This window comes from Brachionichthys hirsutus, chromosome 6 (assembly GCF_040956055.1).
Source record: "Brachionichthys hirsutus isolate HB-005 chromosome 6, CSIRO-AGI_Bhir_v1, whole genome shotgun sequence".
Taxonomy (NCBI): Eukaryota; Metazoa; Chordata; class Actinopteri; order Lophiiformes; family Brachionichthyidae; genus Brachionichthys; species Brachionichthys hirsutus.
The window spans coordinates 3490945-3511199 of NC_090902.1; the positions used below are offsets into that span (position 1 = coordinate 3490945).

The window sequence follows — 20255 nt, forward strand, 5'->3', positions numbered from 1 at the left end:
GTCGACGCTGACATCTGAACCGCGATGCTGCAGCGTGTGTCTGTGCGCTGGATACGTGCGCAGCCATCGTGGGTGGATATGATAAGAACGTGAAGGACAGTTTAATTTGAATCAATCTGGAGCGTGAAAACGAAACAGACAGATGGACGAGCCGGAGCAGACAAGGTGAACTCTGCTCAGTGTTAAAGTCACGACACACACGTGCACACAGGTGTAACATACAGCCCAGTCAGCCGATCGGGAACGTCGCTGAGAGAGACTTGGATGCTCCCTTCCGCATCGGTCTCAACTTGGAAACTTGACTCTAACATAAATGTGTTGCTTTGATTGGACCATTGTGTCTGTAATAAAGATTTGATTGATTGATTGATAAATGTGTTGCTGTGTCTGCCCTGTGCAGGGTCTTGTACGGAAACAAAATCACAGAGCTGCCGAAGGGATTGTTTGATGGATTGGTTTCCCTGCAGCTGCTGTAAGTACTGTCTTTGTAGCAGTTTCTATGTGTGTGTGTGTGTGTGTGTGTTACCTTCACACTGAAAACAAGGCATACTTCAGGTAAGAAAGCGGTATAGACAGAATGCTACATAGACAGTCTGCTGATCACGACAACAGATGGACAATGGTTGTGCATGATCTACCGTGGTGCTTCTTATATTCCAGGCATGGTCCAGACTTCTGCAGGTAACTCTGGAGTAGGAAGGATCACTAAGGTGGTTTATTAGAGGGGTCATCCGGGTTTATTCCCAGCAGCCAGTTCTAGGATTTAGTAGCAAACTTGTGTTGTTTCTTCCAGAGCTGCTGAAGAGGTAGTGAATAGACACATGTACTATTCTAAGAAAGTGGAAAAATAGGACTGCTTCAGCTTAATTAAATCCAGTATCTTGTGTTTGAAAATCCAGCCCTCACACTGTACGTTTAGATCGATCCTGATCCGTAGATAAATGTTTTAGCATCGACTGTTAATTCTCACGGCCAGAGGTTCAAACTGCAGCAGAGGCTCTATATGCAGTAAAAATCCCCTCCATGCATTGGTTTCTGCATGCGTGGCACATGGATTCCACCAGTGCCGCAGTCCGCTGCAGAGGGAGCTAATGTTCCGGGCTTTCCGTTGTAAAGCGAAGCGAAGCAAAGAGAATGAGGATGAGTGATTGTAACCCACAAACACATTTTATGTGCTTAGCGAGATTATCAGGATGCGTGGCGCATCGTCACAGAGAGGCACGAAATAAAAGAGAAACAAGCGAGAGGATGGATCAGTGTACGGAGAAATTAACGGAAGGTGATGGACAGAGGGAAAAGCATATTATGCAAACGGTCGTAATGGACAGTCATGTCAAGATCGTTAAGAGACGATTGTAAAAGTGTGTCTCGCTGTTGTGATGCTGCCCTCATAAAGCGTTAACAAGCGCCAAATGCTTTGTATTGGTTTGTGCAATACACGCATGTGCCATCCCATAATAGAGCAATTTATGGCTGTTTCACAGCATTTGTAGCTGCTTAAATCAAGGAATAAACAAAGTACTTAATATTCATGCCTTGACATTGCCTGCGGCGTTGGCACTCGCACAGCGGGCATATGGAGGGAATATGTCTCCTCGTATTCCACTCCCAACCGAAGACAGCATCCCATCTCCCAAAAAAAAGGGTTGGGCACTCAGTCTGGAGTTTGGGAGTGACTTTATTCTCCCATATAGTGTTATAATTATGAGTTATATATTAGCTTTCACTGGTGAATCACGCATAATGTCAACCATCTGTGACAAAGATATGTTTATTGCTTGCTCGCTGCTGTTTAGATTGTCGGTGCTGCTTTGTTTTACTGGTGCAGTTTGGAGTAATTAGTTCCCCCCCCCCCGTGGGCTGCCTAATGAGGCGTGGATGTGTCGCAGAGCAGCGCGACTGCGTGCGCGCGCGGACGTGTACAGGTGTGTAACGGCGGGTGCGTGTGCTCACCGGAATGATTGAGCGCGGTGTTAGTCACCTGCCAGACAATAAAGGAGGGAGGGAGGGAGGGAGGGAGCGGGAGAAATAATGAATGATAAGAGAGTGGGTTTTTTATAAAAAAGGAGTAGCAATGTTTGGGAGTGAGCCAATGGGGAACAACGTGGAAAGCTTTCAACGCACGCAGGTAAGAAAGGACGGGCAGATGGAGGAAAAGGTGCAGGTTGAAATCCATCCTGTGATTTACCTAATCCCTCCATCACATTTGTTATTTCCCTTTCTCTCCTCCTCCATTGAGGCTGTCAGACCCTTTCACTTAATTCTATCTCGGTGTCGCTCTAACTTATTTCTCCCCGTCTCTTCACTGTCTCACTTCATTATTTCCTCCATGCCATTCCTATCCCTCTATCTTTTCTCTTTATCCTTCCCCTTCCTCACACCATATGTCTCTCCCATCAGAACATAATATCACACCCGCCCCCCCAACATTAAATAATCCCCTCCTGCTAAAGAAGAAAAAGTGAAAATATATCAAACCTACAATTTTCAGATTTATGTGTCATGGCCAGCAAAAAAACAACAACCTAATTCTGACAGGGTGGAGGGGGAGAATAGTGTGAGGGAGACGAAAGGAGAGAAAAATAGGGGTTTGGTTGTCATGAAGCGTTTCAGAAAAATGTATAAATCAAATTAACTGTGTCTGTGTTTATCTTTTGTTGCTGTGCACACAGTGCACAGAGATAATAAAGCTAAATAAGTAAGAATAAAAAAAACACACAAAAAGCAATTCCTGAATGTCTCTCTCTTTTTGTGTTTCAGGCTGCTGAATGCAAATAAAATTAACTGTTTGAGAGTCAACACCTTCCAGGACCTGCAGAACCTCAACCTGCTGTCGCTGTACGACAACAAACTGCAAACAATCAGCAAGGGGCTGTTCGCCCCCCTGCGCTCCATCAAGACCCTGTGAGTATCTAAAGGATTGCGTTAAAACACCGGGTCGGATCCTGCCGTGGTTTAAAATCACATCATGTTCCATGTCTGTCATCCTTAAATTAACATCATCTGAAAAACAGCATTCTTTATCATTCAACCAGCGTTTCATCAAATAATGATCAAATACATGATTTGATCATGTATTTGATCAATGGGAAATGGGAAATAAGAGAAAATAAGGCCAAAACCACAAAAATATTGGTTTTTGGCTCGACGACATGACCGAATAAAAATAACATCCTGATGTCTTGGAAAAGACTAAAATGGCTACAAAGCTAGATTAAATCTTTATTTTACTAAATAGACTAAAACATGACTAATAAAGCGGATACTATTGGCTACAGATTTGATTTTACAGGCATCTAGTTGTGCTGTGATAAATGTATTATTTGGTTGCTGGCAAATTCAGATGGATATTAGATTTGTCATTTCCTATGGTAAAAAAAATAAAAAAGCAAATTATTAATGCCGTTTTAAAATCTTGAGGCTTTCAACTGTTCCTGACACAAAGGAAGCAAGCGGTCCAGATACTGCTGCGCTCTCCCCCAGAACGAATAAACCAGCAGATGATGAAAATACAAGTTGCAGCCCTAGACTTAAAAGCTTAATCATGGTTGTTTAAACAAGATAATCCAGGCAGACAGAGAAAGGAGTTCTGCCTCAAACGTCGTCTTCGTAGCAGACGGCAGCAGTTTCCAGGAACAAATGTGACGGCTTTGAGGTTTTTGATTCGATCAGGAGCGTCTTGGATCAGTCAGCAACGGGAAACGTCATGAAACATTTACAGTTTGACTAAAACCACACGGCAGCTGAGTCGTTTCTAGTAACTGTACAATCCTCTTCTACCCCCCCCCCCCTCCCTGCCTCCCTGCTCCTCTCCCTTCACCCCCTCTCAGTCATCTGGCACAGAATCCCTTTATGTGTGACTGTCACCTGAAGTGGCTGGCAGACTACCTATTTGACAACCCTATTGAGACCAGCGGCGCCCGCTGCAGCCACCCCCGGAGGCTGGCTAACAAACGCATCAGCCAGGTGAAAGGCAAGAAGTTCAGGTGCACAGGTAGGATAAGAGTTCTAGCACACACACACAAACACACACACAAACACGCATCAGCAGACTCTAATAAACACAGTTTTATTGGTGTGACTGACCAACGCACACGGATTCTTGTAGAGTCTCTTTTTATGGTATTGTGCTTTTTTCTTTTCTTTGTATAAATACTAGATGCGATTTATTTTGATGACTGATTTTTTTTTATTCCCTTTACAAACATTTTATAAACTAACTGAATTGTTCAAGAACTGTGGTTGCAAAAGAACAATCGATTCACGGGGCAGCGTAGCTGTATACTCCCGTATTTAATCATATAATAACCGAGCTTGGGCAAAGAAAGGAAGCCGGTGAAACTACCAGCGGGGGTTAGAACTGTTCGTTCTCTTTGATGAGCAGCAGCGTTCTTGTGATTTAATGTGTAATACAGCCACAGAACAGCAATCATTTCATTATGAACCTGAAACCGAAAGAAAAACAGGCTATCTTTTATATTTCCAAAAGGATGATTTAGCGATGTGAGAATTTCACCGGTCTGTACCGGTTTGAACTGGACCCACAATGAATAGCATAGGTAATACTTTCTATCCAAACCGCTGTGTGGTACCATTTGGTACATTTTTATGGTGACGGGTCTCAGTCGTTCTCAGTGTTAATCAAGATAAGATCACAAACGCTCCTGAAGCTGGTTATGGCGGTCCTCTTTGCTTCAGCCTGTCCTGTCTGCAGTCCCATGCCTCTCCTTGCATCCTCTCCGCCTCTCTGGACCTCTGTGGACATCCTCCCTATTGATGCGCCGTTTTCTGGTCCCGCCCCCTCCCCCCTTCCTGTGTGGATCTGCAGCTGTCTGTTGCCTCGCCTATGCTGACCCCTCCCCCCACCCTGACTGATTGGTGCAGGTCTCTGTTGCCCCATCTTCCTCCTGTGTGGACCTGCATTCTGATTGGTTCGTGCAGCTGTCTCTTGTGCTTGATCTAACCATGTGGCCCGGCCTACTCTGACATCACATGGTTCCGTCAAGCGCCAGGGACCGCCCAGCACACGCACACCTGCCTCTCCCATCCAATCACATGCTTCGGAGCAAAAATTAAGTCTTAAATATTATTTGTATGCATTTATGTGTCGAACCTCTTTATACATTGATGTGGGACAGCAAATACAATCATTTCCCACATGTGACACCAATTATTTAAGCCATTCAGAAGCACATACATACAACCTTTTTTTTTTTTCTTTGCTAGAATCTCAAAAAATGTGACGCAAGTTAAAAAATGAGAAGAAGCTCCTTGTTCTATCCGAGTGGAGTGACTGAATTTAGCAAGATAATGCACACTTTAAGAGAAAGGAACACCATTTGGCTCTATTTAGGATGCAACGACGATACAAGGTTGATAAATGGTTGTATATTTCAGTGCATTGTGGACTTGTATCTCTTCAAGCCTCTTCTGTTTATGCGCCCACCTTTTCCTGTCCCACCTGCGCACCACATAACTCCATTGTGTTGCAGAAAATCTGGCCTGGCTGCATCTGCACACCCGCCTCTACTGACAAATCCTCCAATGGCAGCGCTTCAGCGGGCTAGCATGGCGCTTTGCTACAGACCACTTTACACTTTACTGCTCCAACTAAGAAATCTTTTGGGGGAAAAAGCTAATATTACTGTTTCACAAGTTTCCTCTTGCTGACTTGGGGAGGAAATTTGCTTTGCTTTCCATGTGACTTTCACTCATTTGTGGCAATCCTGAGATGTCATTTTATAAACACGCTAGCAATGAAAGGCGCTAACAAGGCCGTTTTGTCTCCGCTGTGGTCAAATCCCGGCAGTGATTTCACAATCGCATAGAGCATGCAGGTGCGTGCCAGGAGAGACTGGAGATGGAGGTGTCGGTTTGTACTTCCTGTTAGAACGTCCATTGACAGAGCAGAGTGCAAATTTAAGTGCATCGTGATGCTAACCAGGTTTATTCCCAGGCAGTAATATAATGTTTGTAACAGAAGTGGTCTCCTGCTCACCTTGTTAAACAAAAACACCCTGTTTCAAATCGTTTATCTGCTAAACGACTCCATAAGAACACGTGGGATGTCTGCTCGGTGGTGAATTACTCCTCCCTCCATCACTCCTGCGCCTGTTGTACAATATCAGACGGCAGCAGCGCCCGGCCTTGTCTCTTTAATAGAGACACACAGTTTGCTCGTCCCTTCCAAATTACCGGTTGGATGATGATGTTTTACTACAGCATACCATAGGGATGGTAAAAATACTGTAGCCCATTGGCTGTGATGATGTCGTCCAGTTTAAAGTGTTCCTGTTACTTATCTTGCATCCTACCAATAAGACCTTTCTCTTTGGTGTCTCTCCCTATCTTTTTCCCTCTCTCTCTCGCCCCCTTATCATTTTTTTCCCCATCCCTTCCGCTTTGTCGTTCTGTTTCTCCCACGTCAACCTCTTTCTCACTCTTTGGGTCTCCCTCCCTCTTTGCTCTTCAGGTCAGGAGGACTATCGCAGCCGTCTGAGCGGCGAGTGCTTCCAGGATCTGGTGTGTCCGGAGAAGTGTCGCTGCGAAGGCACCGTGGTCGACTGCTCCAACCTCAAACTGACCCGCATCCCTCCACACATCCCTGAACACACCACGGACCTGTGAGTCACACTCAGTCATTACTAACACATTAGGAACTATCAGACTGAAGAGCATGTGGTGGAGCTCAAACTTAGAACACTTCAAGCGGGCTTCACTTTCTGCAGGACACACGGAAATGCGGACATACGATACACACCCGCCTCGCTTTTTCTTTGACTCTCGTCGTCGTCCTGAACGGCACGTTTCACATTTAGTTCCTGCACCGGCTACCCTTTCAAAATTCTTTTCCATCTCCCACGAGTCCCAAAGGAGCCATCATCATGTCAGGTAAAGGGCCTCGCTCTCGAATAAGGAGCACCGCCTTCGGTTATTCATTCTTCTCCTGAAGAATGGAATAGAAAAACAGATAGCAGCGCAACAGGAATACTGTAATCTGGGCGTGACGTGCGTTCAGAGGGAGTCAACGATGGAATACAAATTCAGAGTCATGATCATAGGAAAGCTATTTATGATTCCGCCGAGCCGAGGCAAGTTAAACGCTGTGATTTAGAAGAGACATGGTGAAGCATATGAAAATTCATGGCATAAAATGCACATGAGCCAAACACTCGACACCAGATTCAGAGTCCGACGTGGCCGTATGAAGCGGTCTGCAGCAGTTTATTTCAGCACCTGGGACTTTATCAAATATTCCATCAGATGCTAGATCCAGACTGGGAAAAGGAAAGCCGCCAGAGGGCAAAGACTTGATTAATAATGCCGAGTCGCTGACAGCATTTAAATATAAGTGAATGATGGCGATTTCACCGAAGACCGTCTCCTGTAAAAACGGTGGCTCTTAATGGAGGTTAGTTGTGTAACGCGTCAGTAAGATAACTAATAATGTCCGTATCCCACGGACCATTTACACCCAAAGCATCAGTTTCTCTCTCTCTCTCCAGTCCTGGTTCTCTCTGTAAATCCTTCTATCCTCCGGTGCTCCCTTCATCGTTCCCCATCAGCTCCCAGGGCGCTTCATGTCAAGAATAAAAACTCTGTCCTTTATGGTTGGGTGGACAGCACATCAGAGTTTCTACTATTTTTTTTACACCCTCTCTCCTTCCTCCTGGCTTTCCCTGAAGAACACAACCAACCGGCGGGTCTTTGAAGGCCACAAACATAGAAGGGGACACACACACACACACACACATAAGCCACCCGTTGTGACCTGTCTAAAATACCATAGCAGGGGAAATCAGGGGAAGCTGTGGCTGCGCTTAAGGCTTCTATAGTTTTTAAATCTCTTTCTTTCTTTGAGACCCACAAAAAGCCTTGACATTGGACTTATTATCAATAAGTAAAGAATTGCCTTAGCAAAATTGTTTATGCTCGATAAAACTAGCAGCACATTTTGAATTGATGGCGTCAGCTCTAGATCGCAAGGTAAAGGGATTAGAAATGTTTTGTCTTTACTCTCCACCTTTTGAAATATGCAAATTAAACAAGGAGTGTCAACGCTGATGTTTTCCTGGTGTTAACAAACGACTTCAGACTGCACAGATTATGAGTTTAATTTCGCCTCACCCGGCCCGCTCCTGCTTTAAAAGCTCCTGTCTCTGTAGAAAGTGTCCCCTCCGGCTGAACGCTCACTTCCTTACCTCGGTTTCTCTCGCTCTACCTCCGATGCATGCACAGACACAAATGGCATCGTTTTATTAGCGCTCTTTTAGAACAAATTGCCTCCATAAAGCAGATGTCTGCCTTACTATCGCTCAAGCTGTTTTCTCTTGTCTTACGGCAGTGTGGCTATTGATGACTGCATAGGAAAGATGTATTCCTCCCTTCTCTTCTCTACTCTGGCAACGCAGCCCTCACGCAGTTCCTCCTTCACTTCCTCCTTCAGTTGTGTTTGGATTTTAAAGCAGGTTTGTTTGATGAAAGAAGTCCTGTCTAACTTGCGTCCATTTCTTTTCTCCACAGGAGGTTAAATGACAACGAGATTGCTGTCCTGGAGGCTACAGGGACATTTAAGAAGTTGCCCAACTTGCGAAAAATGTGTGTATACTATTTTTTTTTTACATACGAGCTTTTATTCCTTACATTGGGGTCAGTTATTGTTGTTGTTTCTTATGTTTGAGCATTTTTAGATTGGTTGAATTCATTCTCTGAATTGTTGTAATGAGGGAGAAAAGAAGTAAGGATAGATGCATGGAAAGAGGGAAGAAGTGAGAATTAGTGTGACAGCGAGGAAAGGAGAAAGACAGGTGGCTGTAGAGAAGGAAGAGGCAGGTAGTGTGGATGGGAGGTATGGAGGAAGTGAATATTAAATTGAAATGCAAAATGGGCTTTTGGTTTTACAGTCAGTCCTTATCGCGCGTGTGTGTGTGTGTGTGTGTGTGTGTGTGCGTGTGTGTCTTTATTTCAAAGTGAGATAGAGACAGACCAGCAGTTGATTAATTGGAGAGGAAATTGCTAACCATCTAGCAGTGTCACTGACGATACAGATTAGCCAGAATTCATTTCCATTTTCCTTCTCTGAATCCCATACCCCCCCCCCCCCCCCCCCCCTCACCTCACTGCCTCCCTTGCCCTTGCCTCTACGCAACAAACATTAATTACGCACATTGTCTCCAACCGTTTCTGCTTTTCTCTTGTCTCGCCTTTCATTCTTCTCCTCTATTTTCCTCCCACTTTACACAAAGCTGATCAGAGATAGCGTGAACAGAGCGATGACTGAAAGCTACAGCGGTTGCCATGCTTATCATGGCAAGTTATTGTCTCTGTGGCCAAACGCTGTCTTTTCAGTTTAATTTCTCTCATTGTGTGCCAGGATGAAAGATCGCTATCACTTTCGGCCGCCTGCGAGCATTTGTCTCATTTGTTTTATGTGCGTGTGTTTGTGCGTACATGCTTTGTAAGCCGCAGTGACGGCTATAACTTATTTTATGAATATCTATTGAGGACATTAAGCTGAAAGAGAGAAGGGTTTGAAATTAATTTGTTGAAGGGGTGATTTATTACTGCAATTAAATGTGAAATATTGGGTAAAAACACCAATATGAAAAGCAGCATAATCGGTTGATCATCATTTCTTGGCCCTGCAGCAATTTGATCAACAACAAGTTGAAGGACATCCGTGACGGTGTGTTCGAGGGCGGGAGTGGAGTTCTGGAGCTGCTGCTCACGGGGAACAAACTAACTGGACTGCAGGGACGCACGTTCAGAGGGCTGACCAGCTTGAAAACTTTGTAAGTCTTGTCTGCAGCGCGTCTGCATCTTGTTGTGTACTTACCTCCGCCGAGGCGGGGGTTTGTCTGTCTGTCTGTCTGTCTGTTAGCAATATAGCTTAAAACGTTACGGACGGCTCTTGATGAAATATTCTGGAAATGGTGGGAATGTTACAAGCAACAGTTGATTGCATTTCGGTGAAGATCCAGAAGAGATTCTAGATTATGGGTCACTTTGAAATTTTTAATAGCATTGCAGCTTTAAAATGTGTTCCTCAATATCTCGGTTGATTATTGACCGATGTTTATGGAATTTGAGGCAATCATGTGGGGTGGGGACCTCTATCTCACCACCGAATTTTATCCGGATCGGCTCCGGATTACGGATAATCCTACTGTCGCGATACATATAACGGATTTTCCAATTTACTTATAATGGAGGCTTTTTTTTTTTTTTTAATCATATTTTGTAAAAATATGCATCCAGTGGACTTTGTTAACTTTTTCTCCTGGACTTGGACGGTTAACTCAATCACCCTGATCACTGCATAATCCTCTAATCTGGGCACCCACCAAAAATAGGCTGGCATCCAATTAGGGGGATACAGGATATACCGTATGAAATCAAGAGCTAATGTTGTCTGCGTATGCTCAGTAATGACTAGCTAATGCTATCATGTATACATATACCAACTAATGACTCTCTAATGGCATCATGGCTGTCTCTGAGTAATGTTAAGAGGATCCAGTAATAGCTCTGCTAACTAGGTTAGCCTGTCCCAGAGATTGCTATTGCTAACTAACTCAGTTATCCTGGCCCCGCGTGGCATGTCAGACGCTAATGTCATATTCTCGAGTCTGTCGCTGCCGTCCTACGACAGCTGGTTTGAATTTAGCCCCGCTTCCTGCCGACCTTCTATACGCAGTGTTATAAATTATGGTCTCTTATTCTCTTTCTTTGTGAAGTCAGTTTAGCCTTTTGGCAGCCGTTTTGTTAACTGCGTGTTTTTGCTGTGTTGTGGTATATGTATAGTTTGCGTTTTTGCGTGTCTCTAGAATGCTGCGGAGCAACCAGATCAGCTGCATCGACAACAGCACGTTTACGGGCCTGAGTTCTGTTCGTCTGCTGTCGCTGTACGACAACAGGATCTCCAGCATCGCGCCGGGAGCCTTTTCCACGCTGCACTCTCTGTCCACCATGTGAGTTCCATCAGTTTTCTGTTTTCCTATCTCATTATTCTTGCTGTAAACATCTGCCACGCACTCCTTTTTTCTTCCAATCGCACTGAATCTGCTCTCCTTTTTCTTTTTTTCTCCTCTATCCTCTAATCCTGCAGTAGGAATTATTTTACACACACACACACACACACACACACACACACACCTACACACACATGCATGTTCTCCTCACAGATGCTCTCCATCATTATTGACTAGATGGGCCTGGATCCCAGGACATTTGCTATCAAAGCTATATATACCGAAGCATCTGCACACCGACGCTCGCATGCACACACACACATACACACACACACACACACACACACACACACAAGCATCTGCAAGCTCATGTTGCCAAAGATTTGCTCTCCTGCTGCGGCCAAGACAGGAATTATTGGATGGTATATTTTCTCGCCACCCGGATGTAAAAGGTGCAAATAATAGATTTCCTCAGCTCTATAAAACATTGCCGGGACATTCTTACAGTGTATATTTTCTTGAACAAGCAAAGCCGTGCTTTCTCCTTCTTTTCTTTTCTTTGCATTTTGTTTCTCATTGTTGATGAATGGACAAACTCTCTGCTTTTCTTTCTCACTTACAAATGCATCGTTTGCCACTTTTCATTTCCTTTTTCATTCACATCGTTTTTCATGCAGCACCTGCCTGGGTTTAATTCCTAGAGCTCCCGTTCTTGTAACTCCTGCTATTTCTAACATCTTGTCTCAATTTTCAGTGAATTATTTCCCGCTGGAGTTTGAGCGTTTAATTAAAAGATTAACACGCTGAAAAGGAAGGAAGGGATTTGGCTTAGGTCTGGCTGGCACGCGGCGAGGTCAATTCATTACAAGGAAATGAGGAACACTATCATCATTAGAGAGCTACTTATCACTTTTTACAACACTAATTGTTATGCTGCTAAAATTTAATCCCTGGGATGGGATCATATGTTCTTAAAACATCTTGTCAGAGTCGGTGGGGAAAAAGGGAGGAATTCCTCACATCCTGTTTCCATTAATGAAACTTTCCCTAAATATCTTCTTTTCTTTTTTTTTACCCCCACAGCTCGCTGCCTGCGTTGCTAAAAGAAATGTCACTGCCCCAGGGGGGGGGGGGGGGGGGGGGGGCTTGCTTACGGTAGAGTTCAGAATATTGCAGCTGCCTAAAATAGTATTCATTAATATATTTAACCCCCCCTTCCCTCCCCAAATCTCTTTAGCAAGACTGAGCAGAATGAAGAAGAACATGCTTCCATTTCCTGATTCCGGTTAAAAATAAATATTACATGAGCTTGCCTACAAAAGCAACTGAACGCAGGGGTCACGTGTGAATAAATAGTGCAGATAACGTCTGTTTTTTCTCTCCCACAGTCTCTCGCCTTTTCTTTTCCATTCTCCCTCTGCCCCTAGAGCAATATGAAAGGCTGATAACCTTTGCCTTTTTGTTCCCTCTGTATATTATATTTGAGGGTAAACATCAAGGAAAATATTTCAGATGAGCCATTTGGAATGATTCTACTCTGATGAGTTCAGTTTGTGCAGGAAGGCCATTAAGAGGATTACGATGTCCGCTGCATTGGTCCGCTTGCTTCCGCCTCACCCTGTCTCCGTCCCTCTTTCATAGAAACCTCCTCTCCAACCCATATGTGTGTGATTGTCACTTGGCCTGGCTGGGCCAGTGGCTGAAGAAGACCCGGGTGGTGAGTGGAAACCCTCGCTGTCAGAAGCCAGCCTTCCTGAAGGAGATCCCCATCCAGGACGTGGCCACGCCAGACTTCACATGCGATGGTGAGGCACCCGTCCCATTGGCTAATCACATTCTCTCGTCTTCGAGAAAGGCCTGTAGGATGTGAGTGAGAACTGAAACTCGGTTTGTTGTGTTTTTTTTGGTTTGGTTTGGACTCGGCTGAAGCGGGCCCGTTCTAATTGTTTTCACCTTTTCATGTCAAGCGCTAACAAGCCTTCCAGATGTGCATTGCAAAAACATTCCATCACGTCTTCAGCCGGCAGATGCTCACACGTGCACATCCTTAATGGGGTGTTGCGAGGACAGGATGATCAATTACGGACAAACAGCATCTGCAGATCGGATCAGCGTGTCGTTTCTACGGCGATGTTGCCATTGCTGCAGCCGAGCCGGCCTGTCGGCGTCTTGGACCGTCAGCCCGCCTGCCGAGTTTGACGCCTCGGAGAAAACACTGTCCCTCCCTGCCGTATCGCTAACATCTCTCTTTTTCCTCTTTTTTTCCCTTCTTTCTAGGTTTTCACGTTGCACTCTTTAAAATATTGCCTCCTTCTATCCTTCAATCTCTGCCCCCCCCCCCGGAGTTTCCTTGAATTCATTACACTTTTCTAATTTCCTGTAGCTGTGCTGCAACCATTTACTGAAAATGACTTTGGAAAGTAGTTAGCCGGGGTTGGCTCGAGAAAGTAAACTCTGAGATGGTATCGGATCTTAATATTAATTCTTTCATCTTGCTCATACACACACACACACACACACACACACACTCCTCAGGTCTAAATCTCACACTGGGTTTTTCAAGATAAAGAATAACACCTCTAGAACTGAGGTCCACATGTCGGCTCTATTTATAGTCGAGTAAATGGCTCTTAAGTTGTCCAGAGGCAGCCGGGGGGAAAGGTAAAGTTAATTGAATTTGTGAGAAGATATTTAGATGTTAGTTCAATCAGCCAACTGCAAAGTGAGTCAGCAAATGGTTGCACATCCCGACGGACTCGCCAGCTACACACATCAGATAAGAAACACACACGCATACACTCGCGTGCACACTGCTCTGCACGGGGGCACGTAAGCGACCGTTTACTTGACATTTAGACATTAGTGCAGTTAGGAAACCGACGAGTGAAAGAGAAAATGGCCACAGGACGTGGGGAGTAGCTATTTAACAAAGTAAACGTGCGCCGTGCGCAGCATCCAAACGTGCGTGCACACGGTTACACCCGCAGACATTCATTAGCACCATTGCACCATATGGTGGCAAGAAGGCGCAAACGAAGCAGGAACACAAAGGTCTTCATTCCTAATCGCCCTCCCTCTCTCCCCACACACACTTTTACACGTGCTCGGATTGCCGTTTGTGTGTGTGTGTGTTATATTTGGCTCAGTGTCCAGCCGTCATTATCCTCCAGCATGATTCTTTTTTAGATTAAAGCTTTCTATGTTTGTCCGTCAGCCAAGGAAAAGGAAGACGCCAAGAACGACACTCCGGCCTGGGATCATTTCTTACCTGCAAGGATTCAGTTATTACAGTTGTGCTCTTTCTGTCCCGGTGTTTGTGTGATTGTGTGTGTGTGTGTAGAACTGTTCTGTTTGACTCAGCTCTGTGTTTAAAAAAACATAAAAAAGAATGTGCCGATTGAAAGAACGGTCACGTACGAGTCAAAGGTTCCTCCGAGGCAGAGGAAGCATGAATTTGAAGCCAGTGAGGAAGGCTGACAGCGTTCCTATCTGAACGGAGTCCATCCCGTCACATCTGCTCGACGTGCCGCTCTAATGATCTGAGGGTCTTTAGTAGCACTGTGACCTGCCTGCGGGTCCTGAGCCACATGTTGAAACGCCTCAGCATAACTGGTCTGAGCAGCTCCTGGGTATGTGCTGTAGACTGTAGAGTACTCTCTGCTGCTGTCGATCGGAATGCTAAGTTGAGTCGAACAGACCTCAGAGGCTCTTTTTCTTTCTTCTACCCGTTTCTCTTTGTGTCTTTCCCCATCCTATTAAATCTGTCCCACGTTTTTCCCACCCTTGTCCCTCTCATTGTTTCTCACATCTGCCCATGACATTTTTGTCCCTTTTCTACCTCTTCCCTCCATTCTTCTCTCTCTATGTCTGTCCCCCTCTTTCCCACTAACTCTCTGTCTCTGTCTCTGTCTCTGTCTCTGTCCAGGTGCTGAGGATAATGGCTGTCTCCCTGCCTCGGGTTGTCCTGACATCTGCACGTGCTCAGATAGCGTGGTGAGATGCAGCAACAGAGGGCTGCGCTCTCTGCCCAAGGGCATTCCCAAGGACACCACAGAGCTGTGAGTCACACACACACACACACACACACATTTATCGTTGTTCATGCAGTCACACAAAACCTGTGGAAACCAACCTGCAGACTAACAGAAATGGGCATTTTAGTCGATTCTTTTTCATGCACTATTGATGCAGCAGTTTCCCTCTGCAGCTCACAGCTCTTCTCTCTTTCTTCCTCTCGGACTTGATGGCTTAATAGCAAAGCAGGTACTGCAAGTTCACTACATATTAGCTGGTAATCTAAATCATTATGGTCGAGTACATTCTTTCGCCAAACAGAGGCAGATGGAATGATTACCAGGGCGCTTAGGAGCAGCTGCATTCCTTTGATTAATTACTGAAATGCTTTCGAGAAGTCCTTTTTAAAGAAAATTCCAGTTTCCAATGATACTTCTGAAGAAACCAAGGTCCAAGTGAGTTCACATTTCTGCAAGTACATCATGAGTAATTGGTTGAGAATTCTAAATATTAAAAGACGCAACTAATTATTAGGATTCAAACAGATGGCTATATACCCCGCCGTTTTACGGTCAGATATTGGAGATTGAGATTATGTTGTTTAGAAGAAAGTATCAACTGCCATAGAGAATGTGAATATTTGTACACAGAGAACTCCCTCTTGCTGTGGAATCGGCCAGTCCTGCAGGGTCAATAGCAGTGATTATGTATTGATCAGGCTGAAGAAGACACTCAATCATTCTGTCCACATGACCTACCTATAACCTGAGAGAGAGGAGCAGAGAGCAGCAGCTAGTGGAATGTGTGTGTTTCTCATATACGAACACAAAATCATCACCTTTTATCTCAGCATCCTGAGTTCTGATTGGTTGGTTGGTGAGTTAAATCATTTACTTGTGCAAATAAAATGTCGTTTGATCAAATCATTGGAAAAGGTGCAATTTAACACATGAAATTCAGCAATTTTGTTTCATGTAATAATAGAAGACAGATTCAAATGTGAGCATCTCACAGTATGGTGCTATGAGAGGCAGGTAATTAGCTTAGCTTAGCATAAAGACTGGAAGCAATGAAAAACAGCATGCCAGGCTGTTTCCAATGTTATAATATAGACACAGAATTTAAAGATCTCTTCTTATGAAATAAAAATATATATATATATATTTTTGTTTTATCAAACCTTATAGGCTGATAAGGTCCCAGAAGAGCCACTGAGTGATTTTAATCCTTTTTAAACCAAAAATGTTACGTAAGCTAAACTGGTTAAAAAGAAATTAGGTTGTGCATTAATTCCCACACTTAATGTCATAAAACGAAGCGTTTCCATGTTCTAGCCTCACAGAGCGATGTCTATGAATATATCAGGCACACAACATTAACGATACACCTTACCTTGCAGATACCTGGAGGGTAATACGCTGACATCTGTGCCCAAGGAGCTGGCCCTGCTGAAGCAGCTGTCACTGGTGTATGTAGCAGACACACAACCTTGAACTGACAACACCTCTTTGCTGGAGATTAATAAACCTGATTAATAAATGCAGTGTGTTTTGTTCATGTGTATTTGCTCTACTCAGGGACCTGAGCAACAACAGCATCAGCACGTTGGCCCCGTACACCTTCAGCAACATGACGCAGCTGGCCACACTGTAAGTTACCATGGATACACGCATCCACACCCATGTGTTGATATCATGCATGGGTTCTGGTTAAAACCCGTCAGTGCTCCTTTCGCTCCACTAATCCTTGTCATGTTTTTCCCACTTATTTGCACCTCCTCTAAATTAAACTTTATTTATTCAGGAATGTCATACGACAAGGCAACAGAATATATTTTTTCTAATCATCAAAGGGAATAATAAAGTCTTGAGACCTTGTTCTTGTTTTCTGTCTCCCAGCATCCTGAGTTACAACCAGATCCGCTGCATCCCGGTTCACGCCTTCGACGGGCTCAAGGCGCTTCGCTTGCTGTGAGTAGCGAGCTTCAAGTTCAAGTGCTGCACTGATTTAATATTCATACTCTTCCCTAATATAGTACCGAGCTAAATCAAAGATTAATCACTCCCATGGTGCCAGACAGTGCCATGTTAAGACCCAGACCCAAAATGAGTCGCAGCCACCCAATCATTTGTTGTTTCAGGGTACTGAAAGAGATAAAGGTGACGATCTCTCATCTCCTCTTTAATCCTCCCTCTCTCATCGCTCTCTCCGGCCCCTCACGCCCCTCACGCCCCACTGTCTCTCCCCCTCTTCCTTCGATCCATCCCCTCCTCTATCTCGCCCTCTCTTTCGCCCTCCTACCTGCCCTCCTCTTTCTCTCTCCACCCGGTGTTGTGTTTGACGAATCGTCCTTCAACGTCTGTCTCTCTCAGTCGTCCATCTGGTTGTCCACCCTCTGTCTCCCAAGCCCACATGCACACACACACACACGCACACACACACACACGCACACACATACGCACACACATACGCATGTTAATATTGCTGATCTACAAAAGGATTATTTTAGTAGACGAAGGCATCGGCATAAAATAGCATTGTTGCTATTTTATGCCGATTTTGTTGCTCGAGCTTTGCCTATGAGACGTAAAACCACATCATCCATATGCTCTGTTGTTCTTCATCATGAATACGATGCTTTTCTTCCCCGCTTAATGTTATCAGTTATTCGCCCTCCGAGGAGCCATCTTTGTTTCTGCCCCCCCCTGAACGTTGTCCGTTTCTCTTGCGAGGCTTTCACCTTGCTGAGATATTATGATCGTTTCTTCCTACATCCTTTCTTCCTTTCATTTTTGTTGATGTTGCCGTGGGGACCGAGCCCGCTCTGCTCCCGCATAGCAACTGGTTGCCAGGCAGCCATCACTGTCACTTCGTCATTACCCACAACCCCCCTGGGCCAGCCTTACGCGGGGGCTGTGGCACCACTGAACATAGATACGCGCACGCACACACACACACACACACACACACTTTTCCAATCATTGTCTTGATAGCCGTTTCCCACTGCAGACCTTCACTTTAATGAAATGTGAATTCACAGTACATCAAACAGGCAACACACCCAAAACACACACACACACACACACATGCTTATAAGTTTCAGACCAAACTTTCATGCACTATTATCGTACACTAACAGAAATGCCCGAGCTCACTCTCGTACACATCGCAGCCTGCCAGCGGAAAATATTCCAAACTTTTATTTTTGTGTTATTCTCTCATAAATATTTAATGTATTTTCCATTATAGGAGGTGTTAATGGTGTTCCTGGATCTGAGGAACCACAAATATTTATATAAGTTAGCATGCGGCTCATCATGGTTGGTATGTTAGACAGCAGAATTCCTTCTGACATGGCGGATGTGAGGAAGTTGGATTGTTTAAATGTATCATAATTGTATTAATAACATATTAGGCATAAAACAGATCTAAAACAAAACGAGTTAAAGGATAATTACTGTAATAATTACTAGGATGCTGAAGTGAAAGGTCAAAGCGCTGCTTCTTTTATTTTTAATGAGCTGTGGAGGGTTTGCTTGTAAAGAGACAGCGACGAGCCCATCGGATGAATTCCCTTCAAGGTCATGTATCTCTCTCCTCCAGCACTCTCCACGGAAACGACCTTTCCACCATACCAGAAGGAGCTTTCAACCACCTCACCTCTCTGTCGCACCTGTGAGTACGGCCCCGCCCCCCGCCCACCTGCCCGTGTACAGGTGTCTCGGATGTTGCCGGTCATGCTTTTGCTTGTGCGTGTCTGCAGGGCTCTGGGTGCCAACCCCCTGTACTGTAACTGTGACCTGCGCTGGCTCTCTCAGTGGGTCAAAGCCGGCTTCAAAGAACCCGGTGAGATGAACGATCACAATCTAGAGGGCGTGAAAAAAAACCTCAAATGTTGATTGATTTCTCACGTTGCACGTAAGAAATGTTGCTCTAGAGGTCAAACGAGTGTACTTCTGCAGGCATTGCTCGCTGCGCCGGACCTCCTGACATGGCGGACAGGCTCCTCCTCACAACGCCGCTCAACCGATTTCAGTGCAAAGGTAGAAGGTTTCCTCTTTATGCAGTTACTAACCTAACCTATTACTGATCTAATCCAGAAAGCTCTTCAAACGTTCTTTCTTTCCGCAGCTTCTTCGTTTTTCAGTTTCACGTTGATTTAAAATGATCTGTCTGTGCTGATCAATCAGAGGATTCCTGATATTCACAGATAAAGAATGAGCTTCAGAAACACCTTCTGTCGCATTTCATAAAGATCAGAGCCTGCCTGGTGGGAAAAGGAATCACAAAACGCTTTACACACACGGGCGTGGATTCCTGCTCATGTCATCATCACACTGACTCGAGCGCTAGCTTCCTCTTTCTTTAGCCTCTCCATGGCCGGATTATTGATCTCCTCAGCTCTTATTTTTCTATCCTTCCAGGCTCTTTCTCAGCACACCATCCGTGAAATGAAGTTTGTGTGAATGCTGTTCAGCCTCGGATAAATAAATATGTATTCGTCCGGCTTTTATACTTTCTATTTTTCTCACTATATTCCTTTCCAGGCCCAGCAGACATCAGCCTATTGTCAAAATGCGCCCCCTGCCTGGCGGCGCCGTGCCTGAACAACGGCACCTGTGTCTCCGATGCCACTGGATCCTACCGCTGCACCTGTCCGTATGGATTCAAGGTGAGATAAGAGGGTGGGATAGGGTGTCACATTTCAAAAAATGTCAAAGAAGTACTTTGAATTTGCAGAGAACAAATATATCGATCAATCGTACTTGATTATACAAATCTTTGTGGTCTTTCCCAGCCTTGTGCCAGTTTATGTTAACTCTTATGTTACATTTTAAGTGGTAAATATTGGCTACTAAGTTCATTAGCTCCAAAATCATTTCCAACGTCACTCATCAAGAATGAACATTTGTTTTAGCAGCTGTGGAAAAAGTACAAGTCCTTGATCCCTGGCATATTTTATTGTTCTATCGCCTTATGCTAGTCTAGGCTACATATGCTGTCACATAATTTAGCATTTTGTGATTCTTTTTTTTTTTTTTGCTGTTCAATTCATGGAATTTGCTGCATGTGTGAAAGTTATCCCACAGATGGATGGCCGTGCTGAATGAGCTAGTGGGACTAGCGGCCTTATCAGGCTTAGCCTCAACCTGCATGCATAATGTATCTACATGTTTATCAATAGAGTAATTATGGTTGCAGCTGGCTGCCTCCTGAGTATTGATTGATCAGAAGGCAGCGGTGCGATAATTGTCATGACCTCTGCATTTA

General features: G+C 44.6%; 1 protein-coding gene across 1 annotated transcript in view; it reads left to right on the forward strand.

The window, feature by feature from the left end:
* Positions 1 to 20255, forward strand: part of slit3 (slit homolog 3 (Drosophila)) — a 166471-nt gene that overhangs the window by 120173 nt on the left and 26043 nt on the right. Inside the window, exons 12-27 of the mRNA XM_068740660.1 lie at positions 401 to 472; positions 2761 to 2904; positions 3831 to 3994; positions 6473 to 6623; positions 8524 to 8598; positions 9648 to 9791; positions 10827 to 10970; positions 12612 to 12775; positions 14896 to 15028; positions 16384 to 16452; positions 16562 to 16633; positions 16883 to 16954; positions 18588 to 18659; positions 18748 to 18830; positions 18947 to 19027; positions 19532 to 19656. Coding sequence (XP_068596761.1) covers positions 401 to 472; positions 2761 to 2904; positions 3831 to 3994; positions 6473 to 6623; positions 8524 to 8598; positions 9648 to 9791; positions 10827 to 10970; positions 12612 to 12775; positions 14896 to 15028; positions 16384 to 16452; positions 16562 to 16633; positions 16883 to 16954; positions 18588 to 18659; positions 18748 to 18830; positions 18947 to 19027; positions 19532 to 19656 — 1765 coding nt within the window. The remainder of the gene's footprint in view (positions 1 to 400; positions 473 to 2760; positions 2905 to 3830; positions 3995 to 6472; positions 6624 to 8523; positions 8599 to 9647; positions 9792 to 10826; positions 10971 to 12611; positions 12776 to 14895; positions 15029 to 16383; positions 16453 to 16561; positions 16634 to 16882; positions 16955 to 18587; positions 18660 to 18747; positions 18831 to 18946; positions 19028 to 19531; positions 19657 to 20255) is intronic.